The 22516-nt window shown below is 49.1% G+C and overlaps 1 protein-coding gene across 1 annotated transcript in view; it reads left to right on the top strand.

Moving 5' to 3' along the window:
* LOC131207913 (TGF-beta receptor type-1) overlaps nucleotides 1-18547 on the top strand; it is a 56181-nt gene extending 37634 nt beyond the window's left edge. The window contains exons 5-8 of the mRNA XM_058200549.1: nucleotides 17162-17395; nucleotides 17482-17715; nucleotides 17784-18307; nucleotides 18386-18547. Coding sequence (XP_058056532.1) covers nucleotides 17162-17395; nucleotides 17482-17715; nucleotides 17784-18307; nucleotides 18386-18547 — 1154 coding nt within the window. The remainder of the gene's footprint in view (nucleotides 1-17161; nucleotides 17396-17481; nucleotides 17716-17783; nucleotides 18308-18385) is intronic.
* The last annotated feature ends 3969 nt before the right edge of the window (nucleotides 18548-22516 follow it).

Raw genomic sequence — 22516 nt, 5'->3', positions numbered from 1 at the left:
TTGCGGATACGGCGTCGCGCGAGATATGATGGACTAAATTCTGTGCCTCGATAGGAAAATAACTCCTTCGCGGATTCTTGGAGTGGCCACAGTTTCGGGCGGCAGAGCAGGCTCGAAAAGTGTGTCCTTCGTTTCGTCAGCCAGCTCGCGAACTGATGAAAGTAGCAAGTTAGCAGACCGTAATCTGATACGCGTTCGAGTCGGATCGAACAGTGCGCATATTCCGGTGACACTTGGGCTCCGTGGGCAGTGAGAAGGCTGCGCCTGGCGCATCTTCTAGGGGACCATCTTTCTCCTCGTTCGCGAAGGGCGAGTAGATAAATTGTTGCCAAAGTGTAAAACTGACACCCTGGAGCACAGATAAAACTGAAACCCATCACAACCCATCAGAAACCCACCCGCCGCCGCTGTCCGGACCTGCTGCTGCTGTTGCTGGCCACGCCGAAAATATCAACCGAAAAATCTTCCATTAATGCTATCTCGAGTTGATGACGCCGCGATATTGAATAACACGACGCTGCGAGGGATACTTCACGGCGGCCGGATCTACCCCACGAAGGCGGTGGTTGTTGAAAGTTGAAAGAACAACTCCATCGAAGGGCACGGGCCGCTACCCAGCAACACTTTCGGTCGCCCGTCGCAAAAAGGATATTAAAACGAGGCTCCAATAATAATAGCGCGTCGTCCACTGCACGGGTAAGACTGCCTTTGGGATGACCCCCTGGGTGCCGCCGCCGGCGTGGATTAGGTTTCGGGTGGCGGATGTACCCGAAAAGCCACTCATAATGTTCGCTATTAGTTGGAGGAAGTGAGAAAAAATGGTATAAAGAGAAAGCAGCGGCAGGATCCAAGCGGCCATGGTGGGTGTAGTATCGGTGGTCGCCCGGAACCATTTAGGAACGGACGCCGCCATATCTTACGGCACTCGGATATGGCTCCATTTTATGAGTGACCCATCAGAAAGATATTTTATGATTTCCTTGTGTCTCCCCTTGTGGCTGGAGGGTCGTCTCAAGGTATGTCGGCTTCTCGGCCAGGGTGGAAGTGAAAGTGGCGCGCGGGCGGCCAGGACCACCTTCCGGGGGTGGTGGTCCGACGGCCATAAAATAGGAACCGAACCTCCTCCGGGTATCCAAGAGAGGACACAGGTCTCGGGCGAACATAATGCTGCGGAGTTAATTAAATCAACACAAAGGTGTCGCATTACCGTTCGTGTTGTTGCCGGGTGCTGCTGGTCCTTCGGTGCTTTATGTGTTGTCACCGATGTCTGGAACAAACCCCCCTTCCCACGCAGCAACAGGACATGCCCAGAAAGCCCGGTCCGGGGCCAAACTTTTGGCCCCATTGTTCCAGGACGATAGAGGTGGGGCTGATCTAGTCGGATTTCGGTTGCCCCTAATGAAGGTCAACCAGCATCATCCGCCCGGTCACGCCGCGTGTACAGGCTGGCAATAAACCACCTGATCCTCGACTTCCCGGCCAGAGACCCGCCGGGATCAGAACGAGGGTTAGAACGAGAAAATTAAATTACCATGCCTTCTGACAGACGGAGCCCCGGACAGACCGCACCCGGACAGTGCTGCTGCAGGTGCTGCGCTTTTTCCGGTAGAGGAAGCTGATTGCTTCTGCGAAGCCCGCAAACGTGGAGACTCAGAACTAAGAGCACATCTTAAGGAACGTCCATCATCGTCAAGAGACACGTTGGCGACCGGATTGTCCGGCGGTATAAAATGGATGCTTAATGAAATTTCGTAGGCGACCGTCCGACGGATGCATTCCGAGAAGGGGGATGCGTCGTGCGACAACAGGAGCTTCCGGGTCGGAGACTCGTGGCTTCTGCAGAAGGTTGGCTGCTGATCAGCAGTACCACCTTCTATCAATAAATATTTGCTTCATACGCTAGAGAATCGCCAGCGAACTGTCTTGAGATGGGTCAAAAACCGCTTTTGGCATCCATCAGTAGATGTCAAAGTTACAAATGTTGACACACGTCAAACTACCGGAAACTGTTTGACCGATTGCTCGAATCATTTCTATTGCACCAACAAAAGGTTCAACAAACTCTCAGTTCCAGGAACCCGTCATGTTGTAGTCGTCTCTCACGGTCTCTCATTAATTAGCAACCCACCACCCTGAGCAAAACTGTCGGAAAATCTTTCCGATTCATTAATTAGCATCCGGACAAAACGGAGGCACTCGGCAGCAGTTGATGTTCCGCTGCTTATCGTGTTCTATGAAGCTGAACCTAATTGGAGTTGATTCGTTTAAATACCGCCAACTCCCTGTCCAATCGGGGAAAGTATTTTTCCTCGATTTCCCGGGAACAAACATTTTCCGACCGGAGAGGATACTTTTTTGTTTCACTAAGCTCCCCTTGCAACCATGGTGCGCAGGGTGCAATGCCTTCCGGTTTCGGTCCAGCCGTGTCCGGAGCCGGAGAGAGGCGGCGAGACAGAGTTGCAATAGACAGGAAGCTAATTTTATGAGCTCCAAGAAAGGTGTTTTGAAATGGAATACGCTACGCTCGTTCCGCGGAAAATGCCCGTGGGTCGGTCTCGGTTCTAAGCCACTTTGCGGCGATTTTCGACCAGCGCCTCCTGCCGCCGCTCTGATTGCTACTTAGGAAGAAGATACACGTTGCCCAAATGAATTCTGCTTGCAGAGTTTCTCAACTTGTTTCTTGGTCCTCTGGTCCCAAGAAATTGGCGGCGTCGCCGGCGATGCACAGGGAAGTGTGAATAACCAAATAATTCCTTACCGGGGGGATGGCATGACCATTTCTGATGGCGCGCACCGGTCGCCGCCGCCATCCGAAAGCCGCGAGGTCACAAAGTCACCGAAAAATGAAACCCCCCGGTGGTGGGCTGTCCTTTGGCGTGGCGGATCGTCTGCCACGCAAAACAAAAACTAAGCTCCCGACCTTTCCGCGGGGTCGCCTGTGAGAGATTTCCCAAAATCTTGATTTCGACGGCGGTCGTCGGTGGAGATTTTTAGTTTCGTTCGTCTTCGTCTTCCGAGACGGTCACTCTCTTCGGACGTCGCAATGCGCGCAGCTGCCTGAAAGTCCTTGTTCGGCGAAACTTTTGCTCTGATGGGGCTCCGATGGGGCGGCTCCCGGGTGTGTCTAGTATCACCACAAACCCCGTGGCTTAAGATGCGCAGGGGAGTCAGCTTTCTTTGTTGGTCTCAGTGGCCAGTAATTGCTGTGGCCGCCCTCCGCGGAATGTGCGCTCCGCGTGTGGCGATAGGCAGTAAATTCCACCATGGATTCCTTGTTCCTTTTCCATGGTTCGGCATGATGGTATGGTCCGTGTGCCGAAACCGAAACTTCTTGTGGAGCTTTTCGGCTGTCAACCGCCGGCTTGGCAATGATAATGACAACGGTAAACGGACCTCAGCACCCCACAACAATCCCTGGAACCGCCTTTCAATTTTGAAATCGAGCTCTCTCAAACGTCCGGACCTCTACTTGGTGGGCCACTTCTTCACCGGAACGGTGGCGTGCGTCCGCTAATTCTAAAGTGGGGTCTTGTTAGCTGGATCCCTGGCCCAGGATCGTTTGTCGGTGGTTCCGACATCACGGGGCCGTTGGACTGAAGTGAAGTCTTGCGTTGGGCGATGCCACAGTTCCAGTTCCAGGAAACCACGCGGACCAACTTTCGGTCAACCTTTAGCAGAGGGCGGGCACGTGGACTGCGCCCTCCCCCTCGCCGACCCCGCTAATGATGCCCAAGTTTATGAGCTACCCGGTCCGTCAGCGTTGGCGCAGAGTTTGGCAGAAAACAGGGGCCGAAAGTTTCTACGCCACTGGTGGAAATGCGTGATCAGAATCTCTTATCGGTTCGGGCCATCGTTGATTCAATTAACCCGAGTTAAGCCGTGAGCTTTCCGGACGTCCGGTTTGTGTTCTTCATTTGTCCCGCCCGGTCCCGGCGATGGGTTTTTCGCTGAACGGTGCAGACTCATGTGTGTGCAAGGTGGCGACGGAGTTTACTTTCCCTTTTTCAGGTTTTTTTTTCTTCTTTCCTTCTCCAGGCTCGTCAAACCGTCACCGACCGGTGAAAGGTTCTGTGTCTGGAAGACTACCTTCCCCCAAGAGTTCATTTCCATTCTTGCCGGTGTTTGTCGCGCTCGTCGGGGTTCTGGAACTTAAGTCAACGAGGCTGGCTGTTTCGGTCGGCGGATTGTGTTATTCGTAAAAGTTAAACACCATTCGGTGCCCGGCACAGAAGGGCATCACCGAAGGCGCTCGTCGATCGCGGGAGCCCAAAATTTGTAGCTCCATCGTGGCGGCGGCCCCATGGTGAGAAATTACTTATTCGCCCGTTCCTTCAACCAACCGAGATCAGCCGGTGACGGTCGAAGGGATTCGTGTTGGGAAATGGATTTACTTCCCCCCAGTCTGCGCTATCGGACGGGAAATCTACGAGTGGTGCCGGTTCAAAAACAAGCGAATCACATATTGATGCCATTTGCGTTCGTCTGAGGAGCTGTAAGTCGGTTGTAAGCTGTAATGGATTTTGGCTTCACACTTTTCGAATTAGCTTCCCTCCTGTTCCCTGAACTGGCGCGCCTCAAAATGGCTCGATTCCGGTCGTCCTTATGCGGGTCAAAAAAAGCAAGCGAGTGGTTTGTGTTTTGCATCGTGACCTTTGCAGCGCTGTTGTGTTTCCTGCTCCCGGTTGTTGAACGTTGTTGCTACTAAGCCCAACATTTTCACTTAATGCCATCGCCATGCTTCCAAGCGGCGACCCGGGACAGAGAGCATCCCATGAAAACTCATTTTGTTGGACCCACCACAAAGCAATGTTTGTGGGCGAGAGCCATTTCATAAAAAAGGCTGGCCAATGGGATTTTTTGGGGCTCATTCTGTGTGGAGCTTTTGCGGCCGACCCGCTCTAACGAAGCCGAGGCCGCTTTCTTCGTCGACCAAACCGTTTTCACCTTCAGAATGCGTGCGTTGATCAGAATGTGAATGACTCCGGCGCCGGCGTCGTCTGCAGCCGACAAGCGGGGATGGTTTCCTTGTGAGTTTTGCGCTCCTTTTTCGTTCGCTTTTGTTTTGGTTAAAGCCATTTGCGTCAAAAACGGTGTTGGACTTCAGCAGCTCAACCCTTGGGTGGTGAACCCGAGGAAAAGTGGTTCACATCCCATCATTGTGGAAGGATCAGGCTTTCGGGGCCAACCCGAAGAGGGTACTTGAAGTGGCAGTATATAGATAGGGTTTTCCGCGCCGAGTTCGATTAAAATTCTATTTAGTTCGGGATAGTTTTCTCAGCCAGCCGAGAATCCTTCGAGACCTCCTTCCCTGTTGATGGGAAGGATGTTGTGTTTCTCGCATTGATCCAATTCCCCCGGTCGTCGTTGTCGGGATGGGCACGGATGGAGTGGAATTTCCTTGACAGTAAATTGCACACACCAAAGTCAACGGCCCAGACAAGAAAAGGCCACCGGTTGCGGCCGGGTGCGTTCATTTGTTTTTGCTTCCCTTCGCCCGATGCGGGAACCTTTTTTCCGGGGCGCATCTTTGGTGATTGACAGCTGACGTGAATTCTGGTTCGATGTTTTTGCACGCCCAGCAAAGGCCACAAACGGAACAGACGTGGTTAGCTCCAATCGCGTAGTAATCGCGACTCGGGTTATTGTTTCCTGCCCTCAGTAAGATTCTGCTGACTCCGTCGGGTTTGATCAATAACTAGACCGTACCAAGTGAGTTCCTTTTTACGAGTTTTCTTAATACACCATCACCGTGAGCATAATTTGTATTGTGCTACAAAGATTAAAATTTCGTCGTAAAATAATAAAATTGACTGCCGCAAACGAGCGCCACCAGCCAACCAAATGGCTGTTGCTGCTGCGGCGAGAGATGCGATCGCCAGAACTATTCTGCGCGGCGTTCGCCAAATTATGGTCCCCACCAATCTGTGAGAACGTTGTCACAGAGCCGCCACCGGCCCGGGGGGGAACAAACATAACTTCGACTCGAAATGGTCACCACCCACGAAAGCTGGCGGCAATCGTGGGCCGCCTCGCCGGGTTCGACTTGCACACCGTGTTTCCGTTTCCGTCGTCGTCGTCGCCGTCGTTGGTGGTTCGAAATGTCATTCTGAAGACGGTTGGGAAATCGACCGTGTGTAGGGAAAGTTTCGCGCGCACATTCTTTCGGGAAGTCCCGAGCCTGAGCGCCCATAAATAAGGTTGGGCATAAAAATTGCCATGTGATAAAAGTTAACGAGACGACCTCGAAACCCGATCGTCGCATGCAAATGAGCCGCAGAAAAGGCGCGTGAAATTGGCCAGCAGCAGCAACCGGGGGAACCATCCCGTCCGGTTGCGATCGCCCTCGGTTCCATCGGCCGGACGCGAATCGATTAATGATGACGATGACGTCGATAATCGTAATAACAGTAATAAGCCATGGATGGCGATGATAAAAATCAATAAACGGGATGTGTGAGATCATCACGATGGTACCGCGTCGCGTTTGTGTTGGGAGACGCGTCGGCCACAGCCACGCACTCGATCCCCCTGAAGGGAAGTGGCATTCTTTAGTTAACTCTTGAATTTTTCGAAGCATTACTTTTCAAGTATTCCTATTTTTTAGAGAGTTTCGACAGAGATCTTCCTATTATCTGAGCGATAAGTTGATCTGTATAATCCGCGGATTCTCGAAATGGTACATTGAACCTGTGGATTCATTTTTTCGCTTTTTTTGGCTCGAGTTTTATCGAGACAAACGAATGTAAACAGTTCTCGGCGCGATTCGAGCGCGGCATGGAAACGATGCGTTGCATTTGATATAAATGTTTATTAATATGATTATGGTTTTCCTTGGACGACTCTGACGCTCGGGATGTGTTACTCCTCCCCGTAGGGCGAAGACCCCATATCGGGGATTATCTCTTTTTCATGCGCCACACACCTCGAAAAGTGTTCCCCGCAAGAACGTTGGAACCATTTTTAATGTGCATTAATATTGTTGCAAATCAATGAATTATTCAGTAACTAACGGACAATTTAGAGAAGATTTTATATAAAAAAGCGAAGAGCGTTATGGCCCGACTACGTCTTGATCTCTGCCTCTTTCTGTTTCCACACTCTCCACGAGTAATTTCGTAGGCCGGGCCACCGTCGGTCGGGTGGTGTTATCGATGGTAATTTTTCTTTTCGTTCACTGTCACAATTCCCGCCCAGTCGGACGCGCGCGTGCATGTGACGCATAACTCCCCAATGTCATCATCATCCTCGCCGCAAGGTTAAACCCGTTGCGCGACGCAACACACACCGTGTGAGGCAAGAAGTCGACGGTGATAAAGATTAATGATAAAGATTGTCGGAAAACGGTCTCTTTCTCTCTGGGCCCCGGCCTCGTTTAAAGGACGTTATTCATCGAAGATTTTGGGCTTCGTCCGGATGTGACTCTACCGCTCTACACATTAATTATTTTGAAGACCTGTGCTTTGGCAGCACCTGACTCGCTGTCCTTGTCGAGGTGCTCCTGTTGGCATCCTGCAGGCTGACAGTGCAGTGCAAACAGAGTTTGGTGCTTCGAACTCACGGCGCGCACCAGTTGATGGAGCAACAAATTTAGCAACTCCAAGTTTGAACTCGTATCAAGACCCTTGTGTTATATGAGTGCCATTACGACCGCTATGAAGCGATAGCCATGGCTGATATGTTATCGGGGGCAAAACACAACTAATTACCGTTTATCGCTCAATAATAATTTCAGAGTAGGTATGTAATTAAAAAGTAGAGATTACGCTTCCGATTGGTCGACAGAGATCGGAAGCTAACGCGCACAGTCTGTGGTGCCATCGTCAGCAACTGTAATGACTCAATCATGGTAAACCCCAGTTGCTTGCCTTTGTGGCTCGAAAATTAATGGGTTCAAAGAGCAGCTAGGATGATTTTAGGGGCCGTAGGCGAACTGTTTTTACAGCACATTTTACGGTTAATTGTTGATTGGTTAACGATGAAAAGGAGCCTGATTTGCATTTAATATTCCTGATGGCATTTCGTGAAGAGTTCTCCAGTAGTGAAATGGCTGTGTTTGATCATCTTCCTAGAACTCCCCAAATGTAATTGCTTGTCGGCGACGGCGATACCATCGGCTTGTCATCTTGAGACTCCGCGCAACAATGTTTCCCTCGCCAGGTAGTGACTGGCCTTTTTGAGGTTAGAAACTGGATAATAAGACAGGCATCCAATGCAGCCCAATGAATAATCTATTGGTTTATAATCGGATCCTGCCACCGTCAGCGACTGGCGGGGAAGCTGAGAGAGCCAGCAGCAGCAGCTGTGCTATGATACGCGCGTATGCATCTGTTACCGATGTCTAGACGTGCCGAAAGGCAGATCACCCCCAGACAGCAAACGCGATCCGAAGTAGAAGAAGTCGAGCGGACACCCCGACACATACCATTCGCTGGATTTGGTGACCGACGAAGAAGTGGTCACGATGATAAGACAAAAGTGTACCGGGGAGGGGCCGGGTGTCCACCGTTTTTCACGCCCATCGCCCCAGCGTGGCCCCTTTCGAAGGAAGTGATTCGTAATTTCAATTTCAATTCGTTCTTGTTACCCTTGGCCAACCGACGGCGGTGTCGGTTCCTTTCGCCTCCGCTCTCCTTGACGGCTGGCTCCCATGCGCGCCGAGATTGGAGAGGGTCTGCCCGGCCGGAGTGAGTGACACAGCGCGGCTCGTTTGGGTGTGATCCGTGACCTGGCTAAGGTTGCGAGATCGGATTTCATTACCGGTTACCGGCGTCTGTCTCGCTCGTTAGATCCAGTCAACTGCTGCCGGCGGCGACTGTCCAAGCGAACTGCGCCGCGTAATGCTCTGGGACAGGGACCTCGGGCTGCCCGAGCCGATTTGTTTTATTTCTACGCCGTCTCGCTGGCTGGCTGGGCGGCCTATTTGTTTCGTGCGAACGCCTGATGCTGCCCATAAAATTCAAATTTGAAATACTTTACCGGCGCATAAATTTAATGATAAAATTCGAAATGAAGACGTATATATATGTATGTAAGTGTACACAACAGTTGATGGTGGTGGGCGAAGACACACTCATAACCGGGCGTAGAAAGCGGGGTTGGGAGATAGGTTTGTAGAGGCCCGGGTCTAATATGTTGTCTCCTTTGCGTCAGCATGTTTACCAGCGTCACACTAAACACTGTACATGCAAATTGAACCAATAGAAACTGGCGATCGAAGCGATGTTGCTAGGTTAGGCGCGCGCGCAAGCTAAATAAATAAAGCTTTTGAAACGAAAAAAAAACTTCATCCCCAATTCCGATGGGTGGTGGAGTCGCAGGCGGCCAGATTCTCACCCGCTCTGTTCGGTGGAACCATCTTGCCCGTTCCCCGGTGCAAGTTCTGCTGTTATGGCCGGCGGCAAGAACGCAGCGTTCGAAAACATCATAACAAGCATAATTATTTTCATAGTTTAGATGACGCCGCAGTTCGTTGCTTCCAACTGCCGGTTGAGGACGACGATGATGGGGCGTCTGCCGAGAAAGACAACAGATGTTTGTTGCCTCGAAGGGCCATCGTGATGCCGTTTGGCAGTCGAAAGTTTAACGCCCGGAGAGGTTTCGATTCATGTTTTTTTCTCCTCCCCCCGGGATGGGCACTGCTCAGCCAAGAGTGTCCCCATCCCGATGTTAATAGTCCATTAAATGTTTCGAACTTTAATTAGTGTGCTATAGACTTTACGGGTTCGGTTTGCCAGCGGGGGAACCGCAATGACGACGGTGGTGCGGCGGATCCTGCGTCACAAATGGTTCGTCGCTGGCGGCCTCCGAACAACAGCTGGCGGCGAAGAGCCAGTGTTTTAATAATAAGATTACGAACGGAGGCTTTAATGAGGCTGTGAAGTGGAGCTCAAGTTTGCGTCACGTAAACTTCACGTTTCAACGTATGCATGGCAGTGAGCGAAGATTCAGGAGTAGCATAATCCACCCTGAACTGAATGTTGAACTCTTATGATAAAAATCACCCCAAAAAAAAAAACGGTTAGTAATAAAAGTGAATAACAAGTGTTACTTCTCAGGGGGCGCCCAGGCTCAAGAACTAATAATTCGGATCTTCGGTGCAACGCACCGATGCTTGGTGTTGTGGTGTATGTTTTAAAGGAGATCACGATACATCTCACCATCAGCCGCGATCGTTCACTAGCCTTTATGACGTTCCGGACGCCGGCTCCGATCACACGCGTCTTCCGCCGCATTCAATCACTCACAAACCATCATCACACCATCACGATCATCGTCATCACTGGGACATGTTCACGTGGGGATCATCCATCATCCATCTGCCATATCGAACTTCTCGTCATACAGGTAGTAGTGGTCGGCTGGTTCTCCCGCGGGAGCCCAGCTTCCGTTGCGCCGTGGTGCTCGGGAACGGAATGCCACCTTCCGCAAGCTCTCAGAGTGTTTCCATTTCTTTCCCCCGGGGGGGGTCTATCTCTATTTCCCGTGCACGTGCGTGAACCTCTCTCCGGATTGCTTTCCCGGACTTTGCTATATGCCGGTAGGTGCTTGGAGAAGAAAGAGCTTGTGCTGAAGCATGATCCGTACTGGTGCCGGCAAAAGATCACCAACGAGCGACACAGCATGGGCTGTTGCGAAGACGGTGACTTCTGCAACCGGGAAATCGTCTTCAATTACGTGAAAGGTGAGACAGAGCGGGAGCGGTTCGCAGTCGGACGGGTGGGTGATCCTGCCCACGACACGACACGCTCGGACTCGGCTAGAGGATGGCGGTGTGGTCGCGGTCGTTGTGGGTGATTCACTTTCCTGTGGTCGATCGGTTGCTCTGGCCAGTCGGCGTGTCGGCGGCCAGAGTGTGTTGTCTGTCTGTCTCTATGACGTCCTTTCGTCGCCTGGTTACGGATTGTACTTTTCTGTTGCGCCGCTACGTTTCCAGCACCGGGGATGATCCTAATTCTCATTCTGGTCACCACTCTCCTAATCGGGGTAAACCTACTCCTACTGTACGTATCTATTGTTTTCACCATTAGTTTATGCTCTCACAACTTCTCTTTCATCCCTGCTCCTTGTGTGGTGTTCTGTTTGTGGTTCGTAAAATGGTCCATAGTTTGGTCGAAGCGGTGCGCCATCCCATAGGGATATACAGTTCATCCTCTTGGGGGTCTCTCATCTGTACTCAGCTTGGGTGTTTACGTTGCGTGTTTGTGTATGTGTGCAAAAAGGGGACACCAAAATCATCCATTGATTCAATAATAAATCGCCCGGGGATCGGCTTGGCCGACATAAGCTCTCTCGCACCACTCCCGCAGGTTCACGGCTGTGTGGCTGTGTTGTCTGTTGTTCCGCAAAACAATGCGCAATAAATCCATAATCGTCCTCCAACAGCTGTCATCTCCGTCGCGCCATCTAAACAAACCGTCCGGTGTCTGGAGGATTTCCATCGCAAAACGACAATCTCCCTGCCTAACGGCCGACGATGATATGCGTGACGACTTTTGCCGCATGTCCTTCTCCATTCGTCCCTCATTCTGGCATCCTGATCCCACCGGGGAATAGTCTTTGTCTGTGCGCTTCCTTACCATCAGCGATGATGATTTTAGCCTGTAGCAGTCAGCCGTCATATTGCGTTGCGAAAATCGTCCATTAACCTGGCCGCGAGGCGGCCCCGTGCCATTGTGGCGGGGGATAACCCTTCAATTAGTGGGTGCCACAATCCGAGAAAAGGTTGGAATATTAGTGAACCGAATCGCTATAATTATTCAAAAAGCTTAGGCACGGTTCGCGCGCGAAGGAACCGAAAGTAGCGGCATTCGGCAAACGATCATAGACATTAGATAACGGCCCCGTCGGAGCAAGTACCTTATTTCACAGTTCGTGGCGCAATATTGTTTGCCCAGCAATTTTGTTGGTGGCCGGTGGATGTAACCCCAACAAAACCCCCCCGGTGCTTATTGATTACCGGTGCCACCGCCAAAAATAGCCCATCAGAGATATGGCCGGCTTTGCGTATTTATTTCCATATTTGTTGCCTTTGGCTTCGCATTGTTGACGTTGCCGTCAGCGTCGTCGGCCGTGTTCAGTTTCCTAACCGCAGAAACATATTTTAACACATTTTCACCATCCATCCGTCCCCGGTAGCCAAGCTTGACTGTGTAGTCGCGGGGCAAAGGCAAGATATTTATCGATACACTTTGCGTCTCGGGAACGGTCGAGGTCCCATTTGTCAAAACTACTGCTACACCAGTGTGCTCTTCGTCCCGGTTCACGGCGCAAGTGACGAGACGGCTCGACGGCCGCGGTTGGCACGAGCATGTCGCTGAGAACTAATGGCCTCCCTTCGCGGCGGACCAGAGCAGGCAGAATCTTTCGTAAGTCGCGCTTTTCGTAGTGGCGAAGGCCGGCGGCAGCATAAATATTTGCAAATTAATGAGGGCCCCATTTACCAAAACAGAAATCAGTTATCGACGCCGAACGTATTCATCATTGACGAGGGTAATGGCTGCAGGCAATTATAAGGAGTACTTTTAATGCCATCGGTGATGGTGGTGATGATTGGTTGAGAAGTGGCTTCTGGGTAGGGCTCGAATTGTGCTTTAATCGCGCACCGAATTGAGGATGATTTGAGAAGATTTGAGAGAGGCAAAAGATCATCCTCTCCTGCCAATGCTTTAAGAGCCGTTCGCTTATGCCTTCGATTGGGTACCATCATTACTAGCGTGGGGCATAGAACTCAACTCGGCTACCCAGACGTCCCACGCTGAGGGCCCCTAAAGGATGGATTTCAATTTCTACAACACACACGCATCAGTAGTGTGCGCATGTGTTTATGTTGCTTTGGGACATTTCGAGGTCCCCAGCGCTCGGTGATTTTGGTGAACAGTTTAGCATAAAACGAACTCGGGCTCCCAGAAAACTTTTCCCCATAATCGTTAGGGCGAGGACGATTCTGGATCGGCCAAAAAACAGAAACAAATGTAACCTGTTTGTTTCAGCGTTTTCTTTCCGTTAAGCTCCGCACGGGGAACTCTACCTCGTCGCGGGCTCTCCTGCACCTTTTCTCCGAGCGGAAGACCAACAAGAAGGAAGATTATGCTTGGGGCAAAAATTGTCTTTCAGCGTGTGTGAATGGCCCGTGTCTTTTCATCCTTCCCCACCGAAACACAGCCGTATTAGCGCGATGTCAGTGTTCAATAATGTCCCGGTTTGGTGGTTCGTAATCGACCATAAAAATGGTTCCCCCGACGCCACGCCTCTCGATGTTGTTTGTTTCCCCTTTTCCCGGCTGGCGCTTGCGTAAGCATGTTTTTAAGCGGTTTTCCCTAATGACCGTATCAGCGAACTTGGAACTCTCGCGCGAAAGTTACTGTCCCTACTGCCTGGGCCGGGGGCCGGATTGTCGATGCAAAGTAGCGTTTTGGGTGGCGCGAAAGCGAAAGCAAACAAGTAATTTACCACATGCCATCAGTGCGCCGCAAATGTCCAATAACAAACTTTCAGATCACTGGTGCCCGTGTCCGAATAGTTCCCCGAATAGATTTCGGGGTCCACTTTTCTGCCCGGCCACTGTTTCTTGCGTCGGGTTTACTACACTCGTGAGGTGACTAACAGAGAGATCGTTCGCTTCCTGCATTCGCCCCCGTCAGGTTGCCTTTATGGTATCATTTATCTCACTTTTTTGTCTGGTGGCCACCGCCGCCACCTTGCTTTGGTGGCGGGACCTGGAGAGGTTGTGCTCACCAAACATGGATTGTGCGGTGGTAAGCACATCAATCACGGGACACAGCCAGCCGGCAGTTAGAAAGCTCTTACAGATCATGACGCACGGGGACCCTATTCCCTGTGACCTAAGGCACTTCTTTCAGTGTTTTATGTGGATGCTTGAAGAATGGTTTGTCAAGAACTGATTATGCTGGTGAGTGAGATGATGATTTATTGTGAAGCTTCCGTGTGTTTCGCCAGTGCCACAGATAATGAAGTGATCATCAGCATGGCCGAGACATGCGACTGTGTTGTCGAACCTGATCGCAATAGGGGTTTCAATTAATATTCTTTGACATAAAATTAAGCAGTGCACATGTTGGTAGCGTTTTGAAAAGCAAACCGAAGGGCAGCAAAACAACCGTTTCTGTGTCATTTATGCTACGATCCGAATGCGAATAAGCAATTTCCTTAAGGGGAGGCCAACGGATTACGGCCCACTCGTTATCGATCCGCGCAGTGCCGCTTAGCGTGTGTGAAGTTTATTTTCCCTAATCGTGTACCCTCCACAACGGAGAACATGCTATGCTGCTACTGTTGCCGGCGATGCTTGCCATTCGTAACACACTTTTCCCATCCACCGTGCGTTAGGTGGTGCTGTTAATCCACCCACTTTTTTTGTTGTTGTTGCTTGTTTGCTCTGTAGTTTCAGCTTTTCCGCTCCACGCCGGAGCCGGTCAGAACCGTTAAGCGTGCTTTGGCTCTATGCTTCTTTGGGCTTGAAAAAGAAGCCTTTTTCTTTTCAGTGTGGTACCAATTTCGTTTCTAAACCAAATGCCTCCGCTAGGGCTGACAACAAGCGAAGCGACTTTTCCGCATCGATCAATGGCTTTTTCTTGCCATTCACGCACCCAATACAAATCACGGGGGTATCTGTTGCCCTCCTGTGTTTTTGGTTACTCCTCAGTGAAAGTAGAACGTTAGATCATAGGTTCTCTCTTGATGGTGCCGTTTACCCTGTGACGTTCCCCGGGCATGATGTTGCTACCCTCTAGCCAAGCTAACTTACACAGTTTTTCCGTTTTTTCGTTGGACCAGTTTATGTGCCGAAGGACCGCACAGTGCTTCGGGGCGGAAAACTCCTGCGCACGTTGTTTATGCACGGCTCGGTTTTATTAGTTTATGTGTTTGTCAAAGTTTGCCGCTGCTTTTTGGGGCGCCCCGTTCCAGCTGTAGCGAAGAACTTGTGAGATAATAAAACTAAGATGCTGAATAAATAGCAGCATACTAACGCTCTAACCGGCGCCGTGCAGCAGCACCATGTAGCAGATTATCGTTCGTTCCAGGCCGAGGTGGGTTTGCGATGGTTGCGAAATCGTTCAGCCGAAACACCCAGAGGAGGTCTCTAGGCCAGGAAGCAGAAAACACCCTGTGGAACATGATGTACCCCGAACAGGGACGGCCAGTTGAGGCGTACTACCGAGCAACAAACCGTGCAATTGTGCGAGAAAATATCGAATCGCAACGCCCATCTTACGGTGTTTGCTAGTTCCAGTTTTCCTCCATTGCTGTTTGGCCCGCGAGCTGTTGCATTAATGGGCCCCGCTCATCCCATCGGAAAAAGGGTTTTGTAAGAGATTAATCATCTCGAACAACTGCGTGTCGATTGGGAGCGCACACACAAAAGAACCGGTTATGTTAAACATATTTCTCCACACTAATTCCATTCCTGTTGTCGCCACTGCTACTGCGGCATGGCAATTGCAGGTTCTTTGCCTAAAATCGGCCACATCGACTTTGCGCGTTCGTTTTGGGTTGCATTACTAATTTACATCCTCGCATAGTCGCATGGCATTCAGCTTTGGTTATGATGCATATTTTTACATTTTGCGGTAAAACTTGAGCTGAGCGATGTCCAGTGCTTCCAGCAGCGCCCACAAACACCTCACACACTTCAGCTTGGTGTTTTATGATTTCCAACGCACCACAAAGGGGTGGTGACCACTTCATGATGGTGTGGGGCCAATCTACCGAAACGAACAAAAAAAAAACGCCTAGAACACTGACAAGAAATTTTCCGCCAAATAAGTTCTCGAGGAAGCGCGTGTGCCACTCAGTGTGTCGGTGTCCGCCCGCACATAAACAACGGGGTCTCTGGAGGGTTACAAAATACACAAACCTTCTTTACGGCTTAAAATTTGGCCAATCTGCCGCCGCCCTTTCCGTGGCCTTCCCGAGGCGAGTGTATAAAAGTGGCAACGATACCAAAAAAATAATATAACATTCTAAGCGAATAAACATTTCACGCGGATAAATCTCGTACTTGATGTTCCCCGTTCCGGAGCATTCACGCTCCGCCAGCACAGGCTGTGGCGCGGCGAAGGGTAGATTAGTGCCTGGGTTTCGGTGTTTTTGTGCCGTGTTGTCCCCCCGATGTTGCAGTTCTTGCTTGCCGTTCCAGAATGGGCTTCCTTTGGCAAACCTCTAACTCTCCTTCGCATGGTTGCATGTTTCGCTTGCTCTCTGTCTCTCGCTCGTTAGTGACACCCTGGCGTAGTTGCTGCTGCTGCTGCTGCTGCTGGCTTGCAATTTTGCACTTTTTTTATGATTTGTTTCGTAGAATTACTGACCTGTCGTGGTGTCATCCCTGCAGCATATTATGGTTGTGGCTAGTTTGTATGCTTTCACTTGGTGCCTAAACCGCGTTGGGTCCATAATATTGGTGATGGTGGTTATCGTCGTCGTTGTCGTCAGCGTCTTAGTCGTTGCCGTCGTAGAGCGTAAACACATGTGAATGATACTAATCCTCCTGTTTCCACCGATGGTTTCAGATTTTAACGCTTCACTAACTTCAAATTGGATTTGCACATCTTTCTCTCTCTCACTCTGTGTAGCGCACGGGTCGCATTCGAGCCACACACCCCTTCTAACGTCTACTCTTAAGCTGCTAGTTAAATACTGCTCGTTAATTCTATCTGCCTGTCCTGTTCTGTGTTGTCCTGTTGTATGAACGTAGGGTAGTGGAACGTTTTTGTTGTCTAGTTCTATGTCCGTTCCTACGTTAGAGTGTACAGCGCGGCCACCACGGGAAGATGGTGATCGGAACCGACCGAAATAAGTTTGAGGATTTTTTTAATCTCACCTAGCTTGGGATTAAGGAAATTGCTTGACCGACCATTCCGGCCGGTTCCGTGATCTTTCTTCTGCTTTGCTGTCAGCAAAGTAAAACAGCGAAACCGAAAAATTAATATAACTTTGCTTTTGCACGCTACCTGTTTTGACCCTCCTCCCCTTACTAAGCGCTAACCAACCGTGCCTGGTGAAGAAAACGATAGCCGCCGACGATTCTCTACTGCCGTTTTCCGTTGTCGACGTGCTTTACTTTCCGTTCGCGGACGGCACTTTGCAGTTTCTAATCGTCACACTCTTTCGTTCCCGATCACTTACCACCGAAACCTCACTACAGCACCGGAAGAGGATAAGGGGAAGCTGCACCTGATATTGATCGTGGTGACGGTGCTCCTACTGCTCGTCATGGTATTCGCCTCAGTTACGTACTTCTTTGGGCGCCGTAAGCGCAACAGTGGCGCCCGTCAGATCCTGCCCGAAGACTCCGTGTGTGGTGCCAGCTATCCGATCCTCAATGGGCACACCACCATCCAGGATCTGATCGAGATGACCACCTCCGGTTCGGGGTCAGGTAAGACCGTTGTTGTTGTTGGAAAGGGAAAGAATCCGGGAATGGTTTGTTAATGGGTTTTGTTCGCTCTCTATCTTCCTCTGCAGCCGGATTGCCGTTGTTGGTGCAGCGATCGATCGCCCGTCAGATCCAGCTGGTGGAGGTGATCGGCAAGGGACGCTTCGGCGAGGTATGGCGCGGTAGATGGCGTGGCGAAAATGTGGCCGTCAAGATCTTCTCTAGCCGGGAGGAGTGTTCGTGGTCGAGAGAGGCCGAAATTTACCAGACGATCATGCTGCGTCACGAGAACATTCTCGGTTTCATTGCCGCCGACAATAAGGGTAAGAAACGGTCCGGTTACTTTCGTTAACATGGTTACACATAAGGGAAACTCTGCTTCTCGCTCCAGATAACGGTACATGGACGCAGCTGTGGCTGGTGACGGATTACCACGAGAACGGGTCTCTGTTTGATTTCCTGACCTCACGGTGCGTCAGCCCCGACACGGTGCTCGAGATGGCGTACTCGATAGCGACCGGTTTGGCCCACCTGCACATGGATATCGTCGGTACGCGCGGCAAACCGGCCATTGCCCATCGGGATCTCAAGTCGAAGAACATTCTGGTCAAATCGAACCTCACCTGCTGCATAGGCGATCTGGGGCTGGCCGTGCGACACATCGTCAGCACCGACAAGGTGGACATCCCATCCACACACCGAGTCGGTACCAAGCGCTACATGGCACCGGAGGTGCTGGACGAAACGATCAACACGGATCAGTTCGACTCCTTCAAACGAGCGGACGTGTACGCGCTCGGACTCGTCCTTTGGGAAATTGCCAGGCGGTGTAACTTTGATGGCACGTACGAAGAATATCAGCTGCCTTTCTTCGACGTGGTACAGCCCGATCCTACCATAGAGGAAATGCGGAAGGTAACTGGCAGCTTTTTTACATTTACTCTTGTTTCCGATTGTTAACCGTCCAATTCTCTGTGGTCCCTCCGTTCCCAGGTGGTCTGCATGGATCAGCAGCGACCCAGCATACCGAGCCGATGGGTCGGTTGCGAGTTGCTGCACGCAATCTCGAAGGTAACGAAAGAATGCTGGTACCAAAATCCTGCCGCACGACTGTCGGCACTGCGAATCAAGAAAACGTTGGCCAACCTCCGTTAGGCGGTCAGGATGATTCGCTCAAACCGCAAAATCGTACAGCAGAGAAGCGCTGTTTTTAAGGAACTAAACTACTATTCTTCACCTCCAATCAGCGATTAGAGAGAGAGAGAGACAGAAAGAGAGAGAGAGAGAGAGAGAGAGAGAGAGAGGGGGAGAGTGCATGTGTGTTTATAAGCAGCGACAAAAGAAAAACGCTGAGGAGAGGAACAAAACAACAAACCTTCAGTGACAGAGTGAAAACACAGCTAAGTAACTAAACTCATTATTAATCGTAAGACCTCTAGAGCGTAAGGATGTGTGGGATGTGTAATGTTTACTGTAGCGAGTAGGGATGCAACAAACTGAGTGAGTGATGTTGAACGGTACTTGAATGCATGGCAGCATATGTGTGGAAGTGAAGAGAATGTGCGAACGAGTACCATTTGGCCATTATATGGTGATACGCGCGCGGGAGAGAGTCAGCAAAGTCAGGGAGACTGCGTGAGTGCAAATCGAGTTACACCACCGTGTATAAAGCGAGTAATAGTTTTCTTCCCCTATTACCATTGCCATCATAAGAACCGTCGGTTGACAATTTAGTCCACATTTGTTTTTTATTAATCATCCGGATGGAGAAACGTATTGCCTATAACCAGCAAAAGTTAATAAATCACCACAAAAAGGTTAATTTATCCGAAACACGCGTTCCCGCAAATGCCAGAGGCCGGTTACTAAACTATTACCAGTTAACTTTCATCGACACATTTAAAGCAACAGGCAAACAAACAAAGACTAGAAACATATCCACTCCCATTTTTTACCAACCGCCAACCTCAGCCAACAAACACAGATAGCCAAGCACCAATACAAGGAACCGAAACGAACGAAGTGCACAGTACAGTGCACAACAACGGCATTAACACACGACACACACTGGGCAAGCAAACAAGGGTAATAGACGTTCCATACAACAGTGCAAAATTATTTGCTCTACAACGATTACAAGGAAAAAATCTAACGAAAGAAACTAAAACTCTCATACCTCTATTTTTTTGAAATAGAATGCAAGGCAAACAATGATTAACAATACAAAACCGGAAACGAATATTAAGATAGTGCTCCCAACGCCAGAGACATCCAGTTTGTCGAATTGGCGAAAAATATTCCTTTACAGAGCAAAAAATCAGTTGGGGTTACATCGATAGAGCGATTCCTAGAAGAAATGAAGTGATCGTGCTGATTTAATAAGTGGCAGAGCGTTTTGATCTATGAGACACTGTTTGCGCAGGTATTTATTTAACTCTCATCATTGCAGTGAAGGAATTCTTGCAGTGCTATTTTTGGCGCCCGAATTCGAACGACTTAAACGAACTCTATTACACTGGCTGGCATAATGACGCTGGAAACGGTTCATAGAGCGAGATGGTATCGGTAAACGGAGGGGTTTGAGAAGAACTAGCATTCCTTGTTTGTTTTGTAAGAACAAAACCCAAAAGTAAAGTAAAACAGTCGTTGCATGTACAGCTAATTATGATCTAAATCGTTGCGGAGCCGTGTTTGAGTTGGATGGCAAATACGAAGAGAGCTTTCGATGGTGTGTGATGAAGCTCAGGAATCAAGTGTACCAAAATGCAACAAAAACAAAAAAAAACATACAAACAAAAAGCAACAACAAATGAAACAAAACAAACGGAACATTACCTGTATCGATTGCTTCCACAGAACAAACGGGGGAAAAACAAAACACTCAAACGATATAAATGCAAGCATAAACAAAACATACAAACGAACACATTATAAAAACACAAAAAAGACAAGTTAAAGCAAATACTGCAATATAACACACTAGAGTACTTTAGAAGAAGAATCTTAATATAGAGGCTCCAGCTGATAAGATAAAGAAAAAACCCCAAGCAACAGAAAAAGGGAGAACGTGTTACACTGCAGCTGAAGAAACATGAAGGGTACATACAGTGGGATGCCAGTTGATTTAAGATGATAAACAAAGTTCATAATGCAACATGATACTGCCGTAAGTGAAATCCATGAAAAGAAAAACAAACACTAAATGCTACAAGACTCAGACAAACCATAAAGTACATATGAGATTAGTCGAAACGAAAACAAAAGTTAGTTGAGAAAAGACAGCTGATGTAACACAGTGAAAAGGGGGAAGCAAAAGTTTCCTTACTTTCTAATTTCGTTTGTTTAATTTCTATTGAAAATCCGCTCAAACCGAACTAGCGATAACCAAAAGACCGTTCAGTCCGAACGATTGATTGGTGTTTATTTGCTATGCTTAGTTTCGTTTGTTCATTTCAAGGAGTTCACTGTTCTAGATCGCAATGGATGAATCTAACTGAGGAGTGCAACCGAAAAAAAACAAACAAAGCGGTGTGATGTATGCGGCTATAAAATCATGAACTTGAACAATCATACCGTTTGCCAAACATTCTTCCAACACAACTCTATTCCACCCTCTACAATTCCTAATCCGCTCTTAAGTTCCTGCCGTTCGAATGTGTATCGTTTCTCCAAAATTAAACGGAAATGGCATAAATATGCGGTGGGCGAAATTTGTTCTCTAAAAACGCATGAATGTTGGATCAGTGTACTTTACTTAAGTCGGGGCAATGCGCGTAGTAGTGATTGGAAGCTTTGTGCGGAGTAGTATCGGTCGGTTCATACATTATTTTACTATTCACATCCCCGGAGGTACGAGGTGTAAGTTATTGAAGAGAGTTCTAAGGTCGTGTGAAAGAGAAATGTTGAGATTAAATCACTAAGTTTACTCTAAGCTGAACGTGTAAGTGAAGAGGGCATCCAAAGTTCGGAAAGTAATACTGAAGTACATAGTGTATAGTTTTGCTCCATCTGCTATGTGTGCTATCTGCACCTTTCGATCGAAATGCGAACTCACACAATTCAATTAGTTTTTTTTCTATTATGTATCATTTCTTTATTTTCTCATCATCCATACTAACGCACAACGTTCCTCGGTGACAGAATGTTAACGATCTTATTTGGGTACTTCCCTTTGGTTTACCAGTATCGTAGATACCTAACGCAACAGAACACTACACACCACACCAAATATGCAGTATGTGCAGAAGCTAGATCTCGTTGTACTGCTCACGCTGGAGCACACGGTTTTTGAGTACTGCAGCTCCGACTCTCAGGCGCTACCCAGCACTAGACAGACGGCAATCGGCACATTTTGAATCTACCTCCAGACGTACGAACTGGCAAGGTGTACGACAAATTTTGATTTACTTGCCCAAACTTTTGTCCACCAGACAACACGCTCAATCAGAAATGTAACCAAAACCCAGGAAAAAGTACTGCCATGGAAGCGTGACAACAGAGGTTTGTCAACATCTTTTGTTTGATCCTAGACGGCGTAGTTCTTGTACTTTCTTCCGGCCATCATCATCAGATTAGTTCTCCGTTAATTTTTGTTTTACATTTCGTGGAGCCTTACACCGATCGGTACAAAGCAGTAGTTCAAATAGATGTTGGTGTGCGCGCGTGAATGAGTGAATCAGTGTGATAGCGATATTCCAGTGTTTAAAGGTCAAGGAGAGAGGGAGAGCGAGAAGGAGAGAGGGAGAGACAAAAATAGAAGTATAACACGGTTGGGGATTGGGGACAGAAAGCTATTGGGTACACCCAACAAGCTTAAGATGTTGTGCCGATTGCAGTCTCTTGTCGTGGCTATACAGGAGAAAGGCTTCTGCTCCATAACTGAACACTAAACACATACCAATAGTCCATCAATACACACATACACCCAATACATACATACACACAAAGAAGCAACAAGCGTGCAAGCGTACCATTGATGCCGTCAATAAACAACCTGCAATAGTATTAGGCGTGAACACGCCACCCGTACCAATAGGGCAACCGCAACCATAACCACTACAGACTATAATAGACCAAAAACAGCCGACCACAGTTGGAATCCAACCATCCGCAAGATTTGTTTAT

Source organism: Anopheles bellator, chromosome 2 (assembly GCF_943735745.2).
Source record: "Anopheles bellator chromosome 2, idAnoBellAS_SP24_06.2, whole genome shotgun sequence".
Lineage (NCBI taxonomy): Eukaryota > Metazoa > Arthropoda > Insecta > Diptera > Culicidae > Anopheles > Anopheles bellator.
Note: the sequence above shows the minus strand (reverse complement) of the source record. Positions and strands in the feature narration are given on the sequence as shown.